The sequence below is a fragment of the Palaemon carinicauda genome, chromosome 5 (assembly GCF_036898095.1).
Source record: "Palaemon carinicauda isolate YSFRI2023 chromosome 5, ASM3689809v2, whole genome shotgun sequence".
Taxonomy (NCBI): Eukaryota; Metazoa; Arthropoda; class Malacostraca; order Decapoda; family Palaemonidae; genus Palaemon; species Palaemon carinicauda.
In genome coordinates, this window is record NC_090729.1 from 106,038,495 (window position 1) to 106,059,090 (window position 20,596).

General features: G+C 40.8%; 1 protein-coding gene across 2 annotated transcripts in view; it reads left to right on the top strand.

Moving 5' to 3' along the window:
* The window catches only part of Nelf-E (negative elongation factor E), a 585,662-nt gene that overhangs the window by 128,575 nt on the left and 436,491 nt on the right, over positions 1 to 20,596 (top strand). For both annotated transcript variants that reach the window (XM_068373903.1, XM_068373902.1), the window contains exon 4: positions 15,921 to 16,123. In XM_068373903.1, coding sequence (XP_068230004.1) covers positions 15,921 to 16,123 — 203 coding nt within the window. The remainder of the gene's footprint in view (positions 1 to 15,920; positions 16,124 to 20,596) is intronic.

Below are 20,596 nucleotides of genomic sequence, written 5' to 3' on the forward strand. Positions count from 1 at the left end.
CCTCCGACAGGGTCGAGGATTCAGTGATAGGCCCGTAACCAAATAAATTATAAAATACAAGCAGTAGCTAAAAGCTAAGGCTAACATCATTGCTAAGCGTATTGGTGATCTCCGGTGAAGCCGGAGTTCCGGTGAAAGGTCCGGAATAAATAATTTGTGATTAATAATGACTATTTTGTGTGGATATGGCCGTGGCCGGAGTCTGGGTGCAAGGGACCACCTGGGGGATGAGGCCCTGCCAGAGGGTTGCACTCCAAATGAAATATAATTATAGGTTCCAATCTCAATGAGTATCCCTCATGGCGGAGTAGAACTCAAGGCGGAGTGGATGAAAGTTCAGATCCTATCCCAAGCCGTAGCGGGGAGAGGACGGAACTACGAGGGGAACAGGTGGCGTCATAAAGCTGGCCCAAAACAATGACTCACACACGAACAGGACCTAATAATAACGCTAGCTATATTAGCAGTAACCACATAATAAAATAATTCGTAAAATATCATATACCCGTAGAGGGAGAGGGGGGAGGGAAAACCTGTGATCGTATAAAACGGAAAATCCACCTCTCCTACTCGAGGCTAAGAAAGAAAACGAGAGAAAGGGTAACTCGTGACTGAGCGACAGAAAACGAGAACTCCATGCTCTCGCTCTCGTGGTTACACTATAAAGAACCTAATAAGCACACTATAATATAATATAAGTATAACAATAAAATTGTAACGTCAATACAAGACTACGAACGAAGAATAACGTCTGCGAAACAAAATTTAAAAGTATATAGTCCACTGACGAACGCCGCTCATGGCGGGTACTAAACTATAATAAAGCCAGAACGCTATTCTTGTTCGTCCAGACTGGACTTGCTAGCAAAAAGTACCATAGGAAATAATAATAATAATAATAATAATGGTTCAAAAATGCGTAAGGCCAGTGACTTAACCAAGAAGCTAACTGACAGTGTACCAAATGGGCAAGACTAACATGAAATTCCCAGCGAGGCAAATCAAAACAACAATGGCTGCCGACACCGCGGAAGGCCAAGCCGGTCGAAATTAAAAACAACACAATACTGGGAAAAGAACAACTGGCCGGTACTGCAAAAGCTGTCAAAACAGACTATGGTACTTAACATTGGTATTGGTGAAGTTGGAGCTTCGGCCATGATGAAATTAATCCACGAAACGTGAAAACACCGAGAACACAAAAATCTAAGACCAAGCTAGCAAGTCCAAAACAGAAGGATGTTGTTCAGATGGCGCTCGCGTCGGGCGTCGGTGGGGTGGCTCGGGTAGCGTAGCTGGTGCCTCTGTATCGGCCCTTCCCGTTTGACGGAGGAATTAGCTAAATGGAAGACAGCCTGTGAATAGTGGTTTTCACGTGCCCCTGCTTTATACACGACACCCGCAAGGTGCTCGCGCAAGGGTAGTAACCTCTGCATTCCATGCTTTTATCTTTCTCTGGTATATTTGGAAGGTTTATTTCAGAAAAGTGTAAAGAAGGACCCTTTTCATCGGCCGTCACAGGTCGACCCAGAAATAGTTGTTTGTTCCGTCACGCTATACAAATCCTCGCTATTCATAGGGGATATTTCTTTTGCCACAGCTGAAAGACGAGCCATAAGACTTTTAGCGAGGGATAACTACCCGAACCACTAGTTAGCGGGAGGGGTTTTGGGGGTAGCCGGCTATCCCGGTCACTCACATACCTGGCTGAACACCCACTTTACTTTTGGCTCAGGTAGAGCGTGGACGTTACCGCTCTCTCCCTCATTAACTGACATGCCATTTGACTGATATATTGAAATATACAATTTGTTCTTTAATTCTCTCTCTCTTTTGCAGTGTGTTTGTTGCTCTTCTTGTTGGCCTCATGCTCACGTGTCCTAGACCTGAGGACCGCTACTGTGGTACCTTTGTGTCCGCCCTTGAAACGCACCCCCACTAACGGTGTCCGTCTTGCTGAGGCCGGCGGTGTGACCAGGACAACACTTGTTCCGAATGTTGGTAGAGGTTTGGGCTTAGGCGAAAGAAGTGGTCCAAACAGTTCCTAGTGGGGCACTTTGTGGTTTTGATGAGTTACAATACCATGGTATTCTACATAAACAAGCAAGGCGGTACCTTTTCATAGCTCCTGTGCAGGGTTGCCATTTCTAATTTTGAAAACGCGCTACAGGAGCTTCCAAAATGCACCAGAAACGTGCTAAATCCTTTCTCAAAAGCGCTGTAAAAAGCACTATGTTTTATCAAATTTATGAAATTGTGAAATTGGTCGTAGTGAACTTTGTATTTCAAAAATAAAGAGAGAAAGTTTCCATTTAATCGTTAAAATGAATGCGATTATTTTAAATTTGAAATTTCAATAAAAAGAAACATGGCATAAACTTTGCCCCTTTTCCGAAATTGTTTCTCGGGTCAGCGATGGGCATTCACTAATCGTATTTTGCCAGTAAAGTAACCCCTGATGGCAGGTGCCCTGTAGGGGATACTGATAGGAACCCTTGACGATAAGAAAAAGAATTAAAGAAAGACTATAAAGGTAGAATTAAAAAAAAAATACAATTTTAAAACAAAACAAAAAATAATAAAATTACCATAGTAAGAGACAAATCCAGGGGTTGAGCTTTTATTATTATTATTATTATTATTGTTATTATTATTATTATTATTATTATTATTATGATTTTGTAATCTACCAATTAACTTTAAAAAAATAATGGCTCTGTGCATATAACAGACAATATGATTAATACAAATCCAAGCAACCATTTCAGCTGAGGCCTTCAGAGGAAGGTACGGTAATATTTTAATAGGTGGCTGATTCCCAAAGGAGATTACAAGAATATAATGGGTTGAGAAGGTATAATGAACTATAATGTAGGTAATTTGATAGATTTCACAGGTTATTTTGAAATGCCAAAGTAAATTCTGTATAGATACAGTACGGTCCCAAATTATGCGTGTTCGAATTATACGATTCCCCTTTTATTCGATTGCTATTTTTCAAAAATAAATTTTCTGTATCTGCGAAGCTGTTCAAAGTCTGCTAGTCAAGCACTACAAAATGTATCAAATCTATTGTCTTTTTAAGTATAATGGTAGCCCTAAATCCGGTGATTTATAATAAATGTTACAAAACAATATTAACATTACATCTTATTAACATAATTTCATAATAAATAGCCTATTTAAGGATAAAATTCCACATCAACAATGAAATCAACTGTTAACTGTGCGAGTCCAGCTGACAAATTCTAAACAGAATTGTGGTTACGTTCTCGGCAATCTTTATCTTTCTCCAACCTTTCGATAATTTTAATGGTAGTGTTAATGATGGTATATTTAAGTATTAGTTTTGTTTAGTACAGTATATATAAAAGCTTTATTTTTCGCTTCGGCCGTTCAAGGTTTTCACGAGTAGACTGGGTTCGTTTATCGGCAGTGAATAACCTAAACTTCGGTAACGAGTTGGCAATATTTTGTCATATTTTAAACAGTATACATTTGATTTGCAAAGATTGGTTATGTAGAGTACACGGTATAATTATAAATCTCTCTCTCTCTCTCTCGATAGATAGATAGATAGATAGATAGATAGATAGATATTTGATTCCAGAAATCCCCAAATTCTCTCTCTCTCTCTCTCTCTCTGTAAGAAATAAAACCTTAGTTCACATATGGCAATCTGAGTTTAAGAATGAAATTAACATGCCTGTTGTTAGTTGTGGCGATCAATTCCTCGCTTCAGGAGGTACACGAAACAAAAACACGGCTATTCGATTACAACAGTTGAGTCATTCTCTCTCTCTCTCTCTCTCTCTCTCTCTCTCTCTCTCTCTCTCTCTCTCTCTCTCTCTCTCTCTCTCGTGTTATACAATACTTACAAATAAATGAAGAAACCAAAATCGATTTTCTTGCAGTGTCAATTAAATATGAAACGAAAAAATTATACCATGTATACATCCATTCCAATTATAGCTTAAAATACGGTATCCGATTTCGTCAGCAAACCACAATTTTTTAGGAAACGTCATTTCATTCTAGAAAATTGCTACTCTTTAAATAGTTAATTGCGCTTTAAGAAAACATATGCATTTGTTTATGAATTTCGGGTGTGTTTTAAAAAACGGAAAATCTATTTATGGGTGAGATAGCCATGTCATCCTGATGGAAGGTTCCTTTAGTAGCTTCCTTAGGGTATATTTGACTACAGTGGATATTCCCAGAGAATTAAACTAAAGGTTTCACAGAATTGTAATTTCTGGAGCTAGTATCCTTAAGGTTTCCCTTTAGGATATCTCATAATAACAGGGGACATATTCTTGACACGCCACATAGCTATCTGCACCCCACATAGCGTTTATGCTTTGAGGGGGAAGTTGGTGGCAAGATAAGGGAGGAGCCGTTACAAAGTTCTCCTCCTCCATTACTGTTATTGGTACTCGGATGTCGTCATAAGCGACGCCATCTTGGTTGACATCATCACCGCCCACGAACTCCATTCCTTTTGTAGTAGCGTCTTTGACCAGGTGTTTTTTCCCAGTTGTTTTGCTATTTACTGCAGCATGTCGCAACTTCAGCTTCTTCTGTCTCTGGAAAGTTGAGTACCTTATTCTTATACTATATAAATTAGCTCTGGTCGTAAAGTAACGCTTTTTTATCCAAAAATACTGTCTGACTTCTTTTTGTTTTACTTCTGGCAGTGATCAGATCAGCTGATGTCTAGCTGCCGCTCTCAATAGTATGCGTGTACGAATACAGTAACAAAGTATTGTTTATGCCATTTCTTAACTTATTAAAACCATCTATACAGTTAGTTAATATTACATAAGCACCAATGTGTTTTAATCTATCATATTTTTTGTTTAGTACTTTAAAACACACACACACACTCTCTCTCTCTCTCTCTCTCTCTCTCTCTCTCTCTCTCTCTCTCTCTCTCTCTCTCTCTCTCTATAGGCTACCTTTCGCTACTTTTGCTACCTCTCATTTCTTACCTCTATCTCTCTAACAAATAAAATCTTTGTGGCTTCACAAAGTATTAATTATGTTAAAAATCAATCATGATTCAATTTTCCTTACTCTCTCCAAACTCGCACCATCTCTGTCACGTCGAACGTTATAGCGGTAACTTAATTGTTCGTTGACTTTAAAACCCGGCCTAGTACTCTCTACTTCTTTTACTTTTTTTTTATGACGGTTCCATAATTGAGGTGGGTACAAGTTGACCTATAACTGAAATTAGGAAAAGTATTTTGGATATGAAAACGGATTTTGAGCGAAGCGAAAAATCTATTTTTGGGTGAGATGGCCATGACGTCCTGACGGAAGGTTCCTTTAGTAGCTTTCCAATGGTATATATGACTACAGTGATATTCCCAGAAAATCAAACCAAAGGTTTCACAGAATTCTGAATTCTGGCGCGAGTACCCTTAAGATTTATTCTCAAGGATATCATATATAATCAGGGGACGTATTCTTGACACGCCACATGGGAATCTGCACTCCGAATAGCCTTTACGCTTCGAGGGGGATACGTGGCAGAATTAGAAGGGTAGCTGCATTAGAGGTTACCCTGGTTCCCCTACTACTATCGTATCACAACCGCACCAATTCCCTCTGGCGGTCATTCCTTGTAGCGTTGAGCATGGTGCTACAGATACAGTAGTTCGGGAGGGAAACTGTGAAGATCTTTTCATAGAAAAGAAGGGTGGGTCCATCAGGACGTCATGGCCCTCTCACCCAAATATAGATTTTTCGCTTCGCTCAAAATCCATTTTTTTGGCTCAAGCCATGACGTCCTGATGGAAGCATATCAAGAGAATTAATGTATCTGTGGATTTTCATCAGTGCCTTAACCTTGGGACAATATTTCTACGGCCAAAAGGGCCAATTGAGACAAATGACGTTACCGTTTTCCGTCATTATCACTAAGCATAACAATGTTAGTGCTTCCTGCCCCCTACAGGGAAGAGTCATTTTAGATGTTAGAAAAGGGGCCTCAAGGTAGCATATATTGTATGAACAAACATAAGTATACACTGAGGATACAAATGGTCTCAAGGTTTGTATATATTGCCGAACCAATATCAGTGTCCCCATCCGTTGTTTGTAAGCATACAATGATATGAGAAATACTTACATGAGTAAGTCAAGGAACTCTGGCATCTTAAACATGCAATTGTCTGGCGAATTAGGACGCAACTGCATTTTAATAGACATTTATTTCTAATAAATGACTACATACTAAATGATTGTAGCATGATAAGGAAATTATACAAGAGACATATACATAAATTAATGTTCCCTTTTTTGAAAGGGGAAGAAATGATGAGTGCCACTCTCAGACTGAAGAAAAGCTCTTTTAATAAGACTTCTCTTTATAATTTCTGTACATGATATAGTCTAACAACACTGTGTACTATGTACACACGGCACTAGTGTTATCCGTATAATTTCACACCTGAGATTCTGAACAGATTTGGTGTTACCTTGGCAACACTTATTCAAAGGGAGGTCACACGAAAAATGCTGACCCCTTCTCCTTTTTATTGATAGTCCCAATCAATTGACTGTTCATCGCAGAGCTAGACGACAGGGTCCAAAATACCACCTACCGCCACCACATAATGCTTCAATCCATAGACTTGCTTAGCATAGTGTCTGTAAGACACTCTGGACAACCTCCGACCAGTAAAAGAGCGAAGAGCCTCAAGTCCACACACTGAAAAGTTCAGTGATGAAGCAATTTTTCTCGGATCACTATCTGCAGGAGTACTGTCAGGATCCGCTCCGCGAATAAGGTAGGTGAGCTTCGCCCTCAGTTGTGGGGATAGTTTGATCCAGAGGTTTCTCCTGTAAAGACCTGTTTCTCCTGAAGTCTGAAGTTCTACGAAGATGGACCTTCACTCTAGCAGACCTAGAGAGACATCTTCCTTCAGTGGGCAGATTCTCCAGGAACCCCATCTCTTAAGTGGGTAGCTCGTCCTTAGTGAGAAAGGTTGGATCAGGAAAGAGATGCAGTTCTCCCACTTAATGTGGCCCTCATCCCCAGATAGGGCCACTATTTCACTAACTCTAGCCCCAGAGGCTATAGCGAACAGAAAAATAACCTTTTGGGTTAGATCCTTGAGGGAACAATCCTCATTGTTCACAGGTGAGGCATAATGTTGGACCTTGTCCAAAGACCATGAGATGGGCTTTGGTGGTGCTGCAGGCCTAAGCTTGCACATGTCTTCAGAATCTTATTAAAGATTCCATTCGTCAGATCCACTTAAAGGGCATATAGAAGAGGTCTAGTCCATGGATCCAATCAAGCGACTTCTCTCGCAAAGCCGGCCATACTCTTGGTGCTTACTCGAGGGTTCATATGGGGACAGGGCCGAGGAACCAATCTTCTCATAGTATCCAAGGATGCACTACCTCCTTTCTCAAAGGCCATCGTGCTGTTGGCCGCCAGACCTTGATTATAGGGGTGGGCAGAGAAGGACAGGCAGAAGATCATGAGATTCCTTTCGGTCCTTTTGCTTTACAAAGCAACTTACTTTTCCCAAGAAGACTCGTATTGTCTTCTAGTTGACTAGACTTGTATTCTAGGAATTCTATTTTGCCTTTTGAGATCCCAAGTCTATTTCCTAACCGTTAGGGCAAGGAATTCATAAGATGAAGGGATCAGGTGCTCTGTGATAAATCGAAGGCAGAAAACTTCTGAACCTCCTGGATAATCCTAGGTGCAGAACTAGGACCAGCCTCAGGCTCAGTTCCTTCATTACAGGGAATGGGGTGCCCTTGGGCTACCTGGGAGCCAACAGAGCCCCTCTTCCCTGGAAGGGTCTCAGCATGTAGAGGGTCTTCCGCAGGAGATTGGATGGGCTGAACAGGAATTCCTAAGTCCATCCCTTCTATTCTAGAGACATGATGTCTGTTATCTCCACTAGAGGATCCTCGTATGGGGCTATATATTGAGATAGTATCTTGATGACGCTCGTGATGAAGAGATTGATCTGCAGCTCGGGGACTTGTTCCCATCTGGGAAGGAATATGTCTGCGTCCGTGGACCATTCCAACTCTATTGGCTTGGGCCCGAGAAGAGCATCCGCTGTCACCTTGCGGATCATTTATACATTAGCTGCTGATAGGTGCCATTCCCTTAAGGAAGGGATGGCTAACATTCCCTAATGAAATGAGACGTCCCTTATCCTCGACAGTTTCGACGCCTCATTATCGCTTCGATGCCCCAGATCAGCCTGAGGAGGTCTGACCTGCGTGGAGAGAGTTTCTCCACCCATTACAGGGCTAACATGGCCTACGGGCCTGTGGCCTTTGGTCATTTTAGGGTAAGCGAAGAAGGAATGACCATCATTGGTCCTATTAGATCTCTTCGAGCATTTGATGCGTATCTTCTCCAGCCTCTTAACGCATCTTACAGCTGTGCTCGTAGCACTGGGTCTGTCATTATCGTGAACTGGAGAGAGTTCAAAACTCCTCCCTGTTAGCGTCTTGGAATCCTGACTGATTACAATAGTCTCTTGACCGACCTTGCAATCACCTTTTACATCCCCAAGGGAAAGGAGAGTTAGGGTGACCACAGGTTTCAATGATATTTTAAAAACATTGAAGCCCCTGAGCTGGAGAGAATCGAGACTTCTTGAAGTTATCTTGCATCCCCGATGTTCCGGGGGCCGGATCATCTCCATGGATGCTCATACACCAGCCGTTTCGGGTGCTGCCCACCCCAGCCTGTCATCCAGGTCCTTTGTTTCCTGAACTCTTTCTAGGCTTGACTGTGTCTGCCAATTCCGTGAAGATCCTAGGACTGAATCTAGTCCGACGAGAATCTTGTCTTCTGTAACTTGGATCCTAGGTAAGAGGGGAGGGGGTGACTGACTGTAAGTTGCCGATAGACATCTTTCAGGTCTGGCCAGACTGCGAACACTCCTTACTGAATAAGGTCCTTATGTTCAGAAGGATTAACATTCTGAAGTTGCTGTTTTATTGGAACTTGTTGAGTGGCGACAGGTCCAGAATTACTCAGAGTTTTCTTGAGTCCTTCACGTGAACACCAAACAGCCTTCTCTGGAAATCGATGTACTCTACTTTCCTTACCGCTAGTATGCTCTAGAGCTCTAAGGTATACTCTTCCAGGGGGGATTTGGAATGTAGGAAGAGTTGAGGAAAGAATGGTGGAGGTATGTCCATTTCCATTCTAGTCTCATCTTGGTTAGGCCTTGGACCCAAGGATCGAAGGTCCAGCGATCTGGAAAGAACCTCCCTCCTACCAGAAGCGTCTGTTTGCTTCGCATGATCAGGAGGTGTACATATCTGACCGTTTGTGGAACAACGGCCATTGTAACTGTGGGATGCTGTTTAACATCCCAAGGAGGACTAAGAAACTTTTCCGTCCTCCTTTTAGGTCATACCTGACCGTTTGCCTATATCAGCTTCTCAGTGTCGTGTTTCACTGTAATAGAAGATTCCTTTCTATTGTATAAAGCTTAGGATAAGTACGCTGGAAAAGAATAGGAGAGACACATACGTGTGAATCCCTCCAGCCAACTGCTGCGGCCTTCCTAATTATTGATTCTAGGGCATCCTCTTTAAGTGGGGCCCAATGAAAGATTCTAGTCCATAAGGATAGAGTAGCGTAAACAGCGCCTACATCCAAGGAATTAATAATGAGAATCAAAGAGACTGATGAAGAGTCAGTGTAAGAAAGGGGGGAAGTGAGTCCCCAAATCAGGTAGGTCTCAGCAAGAGATTGTGCTTAGAAGCACAGCGTACTGGAAAACCATTCTATTGTATGGTTATGTACCAAAGATTTCTGTCTGTGATATGGTCCTATACTACAGATGTACAGGATATTGTATACACCTATACAACTGGCATATTACCGTCAAGGCTAGTACTTGGGGATAAGTCAACTGACACAGTACTTCAGTACCGATATGGCTAGCAGTTCTCCGGCATGTCAGTGACTCGTCGGTCATCAGCGGGTCGCCGACAGAAGGCACACCATCCTAGCCAGCATTCAATGTGACTGGGTAGTGGTGAAAACTATACGCATAGCCAGCAGCCCGCTGAATCGTCGGCGACCCCTCGGGCTGTCGGTAGTCCACCGGTTGTCGGCGGGCTGCCGACTGAAGGCATACCAACCCAGCCATTGACTGGGTGGTGACCAAGGGCACACACTGCCGGCTCTCGGCGGCGGAGTCAGATGTGACAGTGAATCAATGACTGCCGTCGTTGTTATCACTACGAGCCAGTAAAAGGATCACTAATTTGCCAGTTACCACCATGAATAAGTGAAATCTTTGGTCCAATTCCCGTAGAGTTTCCGTGTTTTTGCGAGTTCGTAACTGAACTGCATTTTTGTTTCAGACAACACCTGAAACCAAACCAACCGTAGTTCGACAGCTTGAGACTGCCATCGTGTATGCACTCGCAGCGAGGGGGGGGGTACCCCCATCCCCACCTCCTCCCCTCGAACTGGGGTGGAGAAAGGAGGGATAAGGGACAGGATGTCGTACCTTTAGGAAGCTGTAATATTGGTAGGTATGGTTTCGGAGAGATTTTAGAAACCTCACACCCAAATGCGTAAGTTGTTACGAGCTGTATCCCTAGATTCTATTAACTTGGGATTTTCGAGACCTTCGGACAATACTTACAGGTCAGAGGGTCTCAGAAGGGGTTGGGGATTTGGAAATAATATTGCTGGGGGCATGAAACCTGCATGTATCATGTCCGTGAAAATACTCACTCTTATTCCTGCAGAAGACTGCGATGCATCATCTGGTGTTCCTCCTGTAAGGAAAGGAGAACAGAAATGAGTATTCAATTGATTATCACACTGATAAACAATTTGCAAAAGTCATCTTTTGACAAAATAGCTTAGGACAGGAAGCTATAAAGGGATAGTGGGAGACATACCCGTGTATCCCCTGCAAGCCAATGCTGTTACCTCCCCTCAGTATTAATATAAGGAGATTCCTCCAACTGGGGAATTCCAGGTAAAAGGGGGGTTGAACACCTAGGTGTAGAGAAGTGTACAAGGCACTGTCCCCCCTTATACTTAACACTGTGAGGTAAGGAGGACTGATTTCACAATCAGAGTATCGAAGGAATGCCATTCTTTCGATATAGGAGCGTTACCAGCAGAAGCTCGCACAAGGGTACCCAAGATATGTAGAAATAACTACTGTATAATCATACTATAGTTATCTATTTGCAGTATATACCATACTTCAAATTAATGGCTACTGTATAATTATATCTAATGTAGTTCAGCCAGTGTGCTGCTCCATCTGGTGGCCAACTGGTTTAGAAAAGATAAAAGACATATATTTGTGTATCCCACCCAATCTATTTGCTGTGGCCTCCCTTACAATATTAAATCAGGGAGTTTCCTGATCAGGGAGTTTCCTGATCAGGGAAACTCAGGGGTAAGGGCTCTCCCCTTTAAGGGTTAGAGGTGTCACACCACCAGCCCTTTACGAAATTTAATATTGTAGGGTAAATGAAAACTGATTTCAAATCAGAATATTGACGAAATATTATTCTATCAATATAGGATTGGGTTCAGCAAATACCTTGGCAGGGATACCCAAGATATATTGGAAATAACTACAGTACTAGTATAATATATACATTAGTTTTCCATCTGCCGTATATACTATACTGCAAATATACTGACTACCTGTATAGACATATACTGTAGTTCAGCCGGCATGTTACCGGATTAGCTAGCTCTTGCCGGAACATCTAGCATGCTAGCTAAGAGAGAGAGAGAGAAAGCATGGAGTGAAACAGTAATAAAGGTTGTAAAAGTCTAATTTTACTGCCTTTCGCCGAAAAGAAGGTTCAAATAGAAGGGGAGAATGTAACATTCAGGCTTCCATCTAGCCACAGTACTATTGCCGGCTTACCACTGCAGGCCAGCCTCCGGCAGCACTAGTACAGTCGGCATGTTACTGACTGAGTCAGTACCTATCTGTGCCGGTCTACTGCCGGCCAGAGCAACATGCCAACAACAGATGTTGTGGCCATCAGTTCAAGGGAGAACTGGAGAACCTTGGTGACAGAAAGGACCTCTCACCCACAGCCGTCGTGGCCACCGGAAGCCGTCAGTCGCCGACAGCCGTCAGCTGAGGAGAGGGGGTCTGGCCGGCTCTGGCAATCCACCGGCAATGGTAAGGTTGCAGGACGCCGGCTCAGGAAAGACAATGGCTCGGCCATCGTAAAAGAACAGGGGTTGGGGGGAGGGGAATAGGGTCCTATACGAGGTATGGAAGGGGCCGGCAATGTTGCCGGACCTACACACCTTGAAGAAACTGTTTCAGTACCGGCACAACCCCAAGCGGAAGGAGAATCTTCTATTCTCCAGCCTAGGAGGTGCTAATACAGTTAAGGGGACGGCAGCCATGCCATTTCCTCTCAACAAGGGAGAAACAGAGTTCCAATGCCGCGCCATCCTAGGCCACATGAGTATACTACTCTACAGCCTAGGGTCTGCGAGCATAGGACTAGTCTACTAGACCACAGGGAGAAGGTGGCGGCATCATGCAACCACTTTAGGTTTAGCCTAGGGAGGGCTAGCCTCCTATGCCGGCAGCTCAGCCGGCAGGGAAATGCAATTCACCCCGCCGACCGACTGCCGACAAAAGACTAAATACTCTGAGGTTCTGATTGAATCCCAAAACTTACCGTCTGCTGTTAAGGGATGAGACAGAAAACTCTAGGTTAGTCATGCCTGAATTCGAAATTCAAGGCCGACGCATAGAGTTGTAGCCTAAGGCTACTCTCAGAGGGAAGATTATCTTTCGTTACAGTTTAGAATTATAGTAAATTATCATTCTGTCACTAGCGGCAGGTTGTTATTGTTGATTACACGCAAAAAAAAAAAAGAAAATAAAAAAGTTTTCCTGCTTTGCTACGTATGTAAGAATTTACATAGATACGGTAAATAATATTTGTAATAACATATTTACTAAAAGCTTTTAATATCATTATTTATCACTTTGATCATGCGTGTTCAATGCCTTCCTTTGTTTATTATGATCGAAGATGGAGCGTACAGTAAACGAATGGAAGGTTACCGTTTCAGGCGGCTTCATAAAGAAAAACATTATATAAATGGCATTCATTTCATTTATTTGGAAGTGCTAAGAAAAATTAAGGAGAACATTGATAATAACAAAATCGACGTATAATCAATACTTGGTAAGATTGTTGTTGATACAAAAACTAATCTATACACAGATGTGTAAATGGGTCTGTTTCTTCGTTATGATCAGAGATAAACGTAAACAAAACATTGGTTGTTGTTTTTTGTGCTTTTTGGCGTGTTTAGGAAACGCACAATATAAAATCGCCTTTATGTTGATAATGATTCAACAAAAGCTAGTCTATAGAGTGATGGTTTTGCTATTCACCAGTTGTCTTATACAATAGATATGACAAACATTAAAATTTGTCTGTATTTTGGGTCGTGTTATAACGGGAAATATACGGTGTTTACACCCATCCTGGTTGTAATTTTAACCTTTTTTTCAAGTTATTAGAACTTTAAAGTATATTAAATGTTTGAGTTATCTACAAGAACAATTTGATATTATAAAAAAATATAGTATAGTACTGTACATAGAAAGTATTGGAAATGGGTAGTAAACACGTTTGGATAGGCAAGTTGCTGGTTGCCATGGCCCCAATGGAATTATTTCTGTTAGTTGTGTGTTTCGAAATATGCGATTTTCCATTCATACGAGGTAATTGATCGACCAAATTCTCGCATAATTCGGGATCCTACTGTATAAACAAAGGCCCACCTAACCGTGTATCTATTTGGGCAAATACCAGTAGCTTGCCTCACGATCAAAGGGTTCATAAAACAAGGGTTGCAATTCATGTGGCAAAACTAGAAGATCCCAGCAATCTTGCTTATAACTGTCTTCCCCCAGGCAGACTAGAAACATACTCAGGTGGATCATGCAGATTTATTCCTGACTATAGCAGAAACAAACTTCAAGCTTAACCTAGAACCCCGCAACACTATGGTTCATAATCTGCATGAACAATCCACTGGGTTTAGAAATTGAACACACTTAAAAGTTTGGCTATCTCTGCAAAAAAAACTGTTCTGTGCCACTTTATGTTCACTTGATTTTGGGGCAAACATTTAAAAAACTGTCCATCACTAAGTTCCCGTATGGAATCACATTCTGTGATCTGGTGATGTAGAGTAGCAATATCTTGAGCCTTGTTGATGTAATCTTGGATACTCAAGTTTTTCAACTGACTGAGAATACTGACGAAGATCCGTGCCTGATGTCAAAACTTCTCTAATGACATCATCTTCTAGTTGAGCCTTGAAACTTGAGTTTATATCTTTACTTTCTCCCGTTTCACCCATTTTGAGCAATTTATCATTTATTTCTATCAAAACGAGATAATCATGTTTTGCGATACATTGGATCCCAGGGACGATGTACTCACTCTTTTCTATATACTGTACATACAGTACTCTGAAGACTAAACTTCCCTTACACTCCCTACTGAGTGTAGGGGGCTGCTGTCAATACCTGGAAAGGAATAATAACAGATTAAGACATTTTTTTTGGGGGGGAGGGACTTGAGCGCTACAAAACACGGTATATGAAAAATAAAATATTTTTTTTATAACATACAAACATTAAAGTTTTCTTAGACACAAACCCCTATACATTGCACCGTAACGACCCAGAGCTCATGGCATCAGAGGCACTGCAACGTCCCTGATGGGCAAAATGAACTACTCTGTGGCGCCGGTATTGCAAGCCGGTGTGGAAGCGTTAGATGACCTTTTATCTCCCACTACCTGCAAGACGTAATCCACAGGAGCATGGAAACATTTTCCATTGGTTCTGTGGTGGCTGCACAAGTGGTCAAAACACCTCAAGCTCCTTGATGGACAAGTAGCAAAAGGGTGAGGGCTGAGGTTACCCAGGTTAGTCTAGGGTTAATGAGTTTAAATGACTGGCTTCCTTCTTTTCTTCACCACCTCCCTTGAAGAATCAGCAACATGGTACTCATCACAGAAGACCTCACCTCCCTGCATGTAAGATCTATTTCTCTTGTGTAACCTACTGTTGTATAGAAACAATATTTGTTGCATCCCCAATACCTCTAGCGAGGGGGATTGGGTAAGGTCTAAATATTCTCAGATTCCTATGACATTGCTAGTTTTACAAACACACAGCTTGTGTAGGTTGCCAGTGTTTCACGACAAATTTAGCGAGGTGTAGGGTTCCTACCACTTACGACCTATCATAAGGAGAGAGCCCTGGGTCAAATGCCAAGAGCCAGTTGGCACAGAATTCCTCCCTCCTAAGAGGTAAGTTATCCCCTATAAATAGCAAGGGTTTGTATAGATTGATGAAACAAATGACAAATTTGGAGTTATTTGTATTTTTCCTAACGATAAAAACCTGGAGCTATTTAAACAGACTGGCCCGCCAGCACCTATTCCCCAAGAAGATCCTGTCTGCAAACAAAGTGGGTGCTCATTCCAGGTGTGTGAGCTAGTGGGGTAGCCGGCAACCCCCCCACCCCTCCCGCTAACTAGTGGCAGGGGTAGTTATCCCCCGCTAAAAGTCTTATGGCTCGTCTATCACCAATGCCAAAAGTAGTATCCCCTATAATTAGCTCCAGGTTTGTATCATTAGGAAAAATAAAAACTTTCAAATTTGTCATGTTTATACTGAACTTGTACAGTCTGTTTTTAAATTTACATTACAGTATAGTATTCCTTCAAAACAAGTACAGTATTTGCATAGTGTTTAAAGTTTTAATTATTATAAGAAATCTTCTTCACAAATTTTGTGGTAAATATTGGGGGTTCTATAATTAGTCTCTGTTCAAGTCAGTGGACAAATATATGTTTGCTCTTCTTTCAGCAAAACTTATATGATAGTTTTGTCACAGCAAGAGATAGAGAAGAGAGAGGGGAATTTACAAGAGATGGAAGGGGCTCTGATGGTAAACCACGTCATGGGCACACAATATATGTTTTTGGTTATAACATATCTGAAGAGGTGTTGAAGAAAGCCTTTGCTACTTTTGGAAACATAGTCAATGTAAACATGGAAATTGAGAAACAGTAAGTACTTTGTTATAATGAGTATTTCTTAGTTGTAGAATCTTCTAGTAAAGTAAGCTATCATATATATATGTTTTTACAGACATTGCAGGTTTCATAATTTTGCTCATACAGCAATGTAGGATATTCATGTGCCAAATAGCTGATTAGATTTTTAATTTTAGAATTAAATGCAGTTTTTCTTAAGGTTTCTTTTCGTATATTTTATCTTTGTTTTTCTGATCATTATTTAGGATTCCTGAGATTTCTTGCCCTACATTTTTTTCATTTTTGCTTTCAGATTATTGAGTCTGTATTATCTTATCTGCAATGCTGATTTATTTTTATGAACCACCCTTGATGTTCACATTGCTTCTCTCTGGAAGTTTAGTTTTACCTACATTTACCCCTAAAACTAATAAAACTCCCATTTTCTCTCCTTGCAATAGACTTATGCCTCTATTAAATTAAAGAGATGATCTAATGTTTAATCTCAAGAAGCGATGTTTGGGCAGCCACAGCAGGTTTTGTCATTTTATTTTCTGTGTTGTGTTCAGTCTTACAACAGCCCTGTACTCCAGATTGTTCAATTTTGGTATTTTAGTGTTTTTAAAGATATCTTTTTGGAATTTTTATTATTATTATTATTATTATTATTATTATTATTATTACAAACTAAGCTATGACCCTAGTTAGAAAAACAAGATGCTATAAGTCCAAGGGCTCCAACAGAAAAATAGACCAGTGAGGAAAGACCACAAGGAAATAGGTAAACTACAAGATCTTGGCTTAAGGCCTAAATTTTATGTACGGGTCAATTCAATACAAGAGAATTAAAAACATCCAAAATGAAATATTTTAAGAACAGTAACAATATTAAATCAGATCTTTCATGTATAAACTATAAAAGCTTAAAAATAAAACAAGAGGAAGAGAAATAAGATAGAACAGCGTGCCCAAGTGTAGATTATTCAAGGGAATTTTTTCTGGGTGAGCATGATCCATATTCTGTTTGTATCTCGTGACGGGGATAGTATTGAGATTCAAATAACATTGTGACGGGTGCGAAAGCCTCACTGCTCCTCATATGGAAAAGTGTTCCTATATTTGCTGACTAATTAAAAGTTTCAATCTGAAAGGGAAACATGCTTTTAGTGTTGGGGAAAATTGAGAGAAGACTATGCTTGTTGTTTATAGTGGGGATAATGATGATAATGGTACACCAGCACAGAATTCCAATACAGCACTTAACAAATTAAGTCTTGATAGGGATAAGCTTCAGAGGCTCTTAAGTTTTCTAGCTCCTATTGTGAAATCTCATAAGGCTAATGATAATTCTCTACATACCTGCACTAACCAGAATTTCAAAGTTGGGTCAAGAGGTAATAGTGTTCCATTCAGATAGGGTTCTGATGGTATGCAGAGAATTACAGATTTGAGATCCTCGCATAGAGTCTTAAATTCCTTATTTACTTTAGACCCTTCTGTTGTAAAACCTTTGCATTCCTGCAGTTTTAACACAGTAATGCCTCAAGATATGAAATTTATTCGTTCTGAAGTGGCTTTCGTTTCATGAAAACTTCATATTATGAGTCACATTTTACATATAAATCGCCTATTTCATTCCAAACCCTACAAAAACCCCACATTAAATTTTATAATAAAGCTCCAGTATAACCACAATGAAATACTGTACTGCCAAATACATTTGAATCATCTAATATACCTAACGTAACTGTTAATACCTGTAAATTAAGCAGTTATTAGAACATAGTACAATAATAAATGGAAAATAATATAATACTTACAGTACAATACTGTACATATACAAAATATACAGTACCTTATGTACTGCACTATTATTATACCGTAGTTAATCTTAGTATAGATAGGTACGTTTTCTATTATGTATAAACAACTTGTTTTCTTCAACTGAGTTCATATTTTTAATGGGTAACTATTTTATTCTTGGTCTGGTAGGAGAATCTTTTCATATTATAAATTTTAATGTAATATGAGGCAAAAATATATTCACATCTCTTTTCGCATCATGAAAGTTTCGTATGAGGAAATATTCATATCAAGAGGTATCACTGTACTCTTATAGACAATTAGATTGTGAGGCAGAAGTCTGAGTTGGTACCTTGAATTTTACTATCCTTCTAAATACTGAGGTAAGTGCACTAAAGCAACTTCATATTTCATATATGGATGGCATGTCATATTGTACGAGTTTCTTAGAATAAAATATATCTGATAAGTATTTGGCTAAAGCTGATTGACTGCATTGTGTTTTGGATGGCAATGCTCATCATTTGCTTGAAAGCTCAGCCATTAGCTCACCACTGAGTAAATGGAGGCATTAGTACTTCTACTGCCAAAATGAGTTCTTTGAAAAACAAATGCATAGCAGGTTTCAAGGTGTAAACAAACAGGAAAACTAGTCTGTAATGTCTTGGTTCATCCCTCTAAACGGGAAGATAAGGATTAAGACAACAGAGGAAGGCCTTGAGTAAGATGAGGTATCTCCCTTTTAATCCTAAAAAAATTTTATTGCAGAAAAATATCCAAATAAGTTCTTTAAGGTATGTTCTGATGCTGTTTACTCTTGCAAGTCTTCAGAGATAGCTACTACCAAGATAATTTATACACCTTAATTCTCCAATTTTACATGCATAAATATACCAAGGCACTTCCCCCAATTTTTGGGGGTAGCTGACATCAAACAAATGAAACAAAAAAGGGGACCTCTCCTCTCTACATTCCTCCCAGCCTGACAAGGGACTCAACCGAGTTCGGGTGGTACTGCTAGGGTGCCATAGCCCACCCTCCCCCGTTATCCACCACAGATGAAGCTTCATAACGTTGAACCCCCTACTTATGCTACCTCTGCGGTCATCCAAGGCACCAGAGGAAGCAGAAGGGCCTACCGGAACTGCGTCACAATCGCTCCCCATTCATTCCTATTTCTAACACGCTCTCTTTCCCCTCTCTCATCTATCCTCCTATCACCCAGAGCTTTCTTCACTCCATCCATCCACCCAAACCTTGGCCTTCCTCTTGTACTTCTCCCATGAACTCTTGCATTCATCACCTTCTTTAGCAGACAACCCTTTTCCATTCTCTCAACATGGCCAAACCACCTCAACACAGTCATATCCACTCTAGCTGCTAACTCATTTCTTACACCCGTTCTCACCCTTACTACTTCGTTCCTAACCCTATCTACTCCAGATTCACCAGCCATACTCCTTAAACACTTCATCTCAAACACATTCAATTTCTGTCTCTCCGTTACTTTCATTCCCTAGAACTCCGATCCATACATCACAGTTGGTACAATCACTTTCTCATACAGAGCTCTCTTTACAATCATACCCAACCCTCTATTTTTTACTACTCCCCTAACTGCCCCCAACACTTTGCATCCTTCATTCACTCTCTGACATACATCTGCTTCCACTCCACAACAGACCCCAAGTACTTAAACTGATCTACCTCCTCAAGTAACTCTCCATTCAACATGACATTCAACCTCGCACCACCTTCCCATCCCGAACATCTCATGACCTTACTCTTACCCACATTAACTCTCAACTTCCTTCTCTCACACAACCTTCCAAATTCTGTCACTAATCGTCCAAGCTTCTCTTCCTCGTCTGCAACCAGTACAGTATCATCCGCAAACAACAACTGATTTACCTCCCATTCATGGTCATTCTCGTCTACCAGTTTCAATCCTCGTCCAAGCACTCGAGCATTCACCTCTCTCACCACTCCACCAACATACAAGTTAAGCAACCACGGCGACATCACACATCCCTGTCTCAATCCCACTCTCACCGGAAACCAATCGCTCACTTCATTTCCTATCCTAACATATGCTTTACTACCTTTGTAGAAACTTTTCACTGCTTGCAACAACCTTCCACCAACTCCATATAACCTCATCACATTCCACATTGCTTCCCTATCAACTCTATCATACGCTTTCTCCAGATCCATAAATGCAACATACACCTCCTTAGATTTTACTAAATATTTCTCGCATATCTGCCTAACTGTAAAAATCTTTTTAAATATTTAAGTTAGCCGGTGAATATATAATAGCTGCAACTCTGCGGCTCGACAGAAAACACACTCAAAAAACTCGCGAGCGATCGCTATGAAGGTTGCGGGTGTGCCCACCAGCGCCAACTGTCGGCCAGATACCACTCTTGTATGTAAACAAAACCTTCAATTCTTCTCTGTCGACGTTGACGACAAGACGTATTCATACTCGCTGTAGAACCTGGAGTTTTCTTAACATATTTGGTGAAGTACTTCATTTTGGTTTGAGCTTTCGCAGTACAGGTGTTTTATCTTCAACTTAAATCTTGAACTCGTTTTTGGATAGATTTAATTTTTTGATGACTTTGGATTGTTTTTTGGACTTTCCTTGACTTTTAAATGGCCGACCCTTCCCTCAGTACGGAAGTGTGTTTAGGCTTTTAG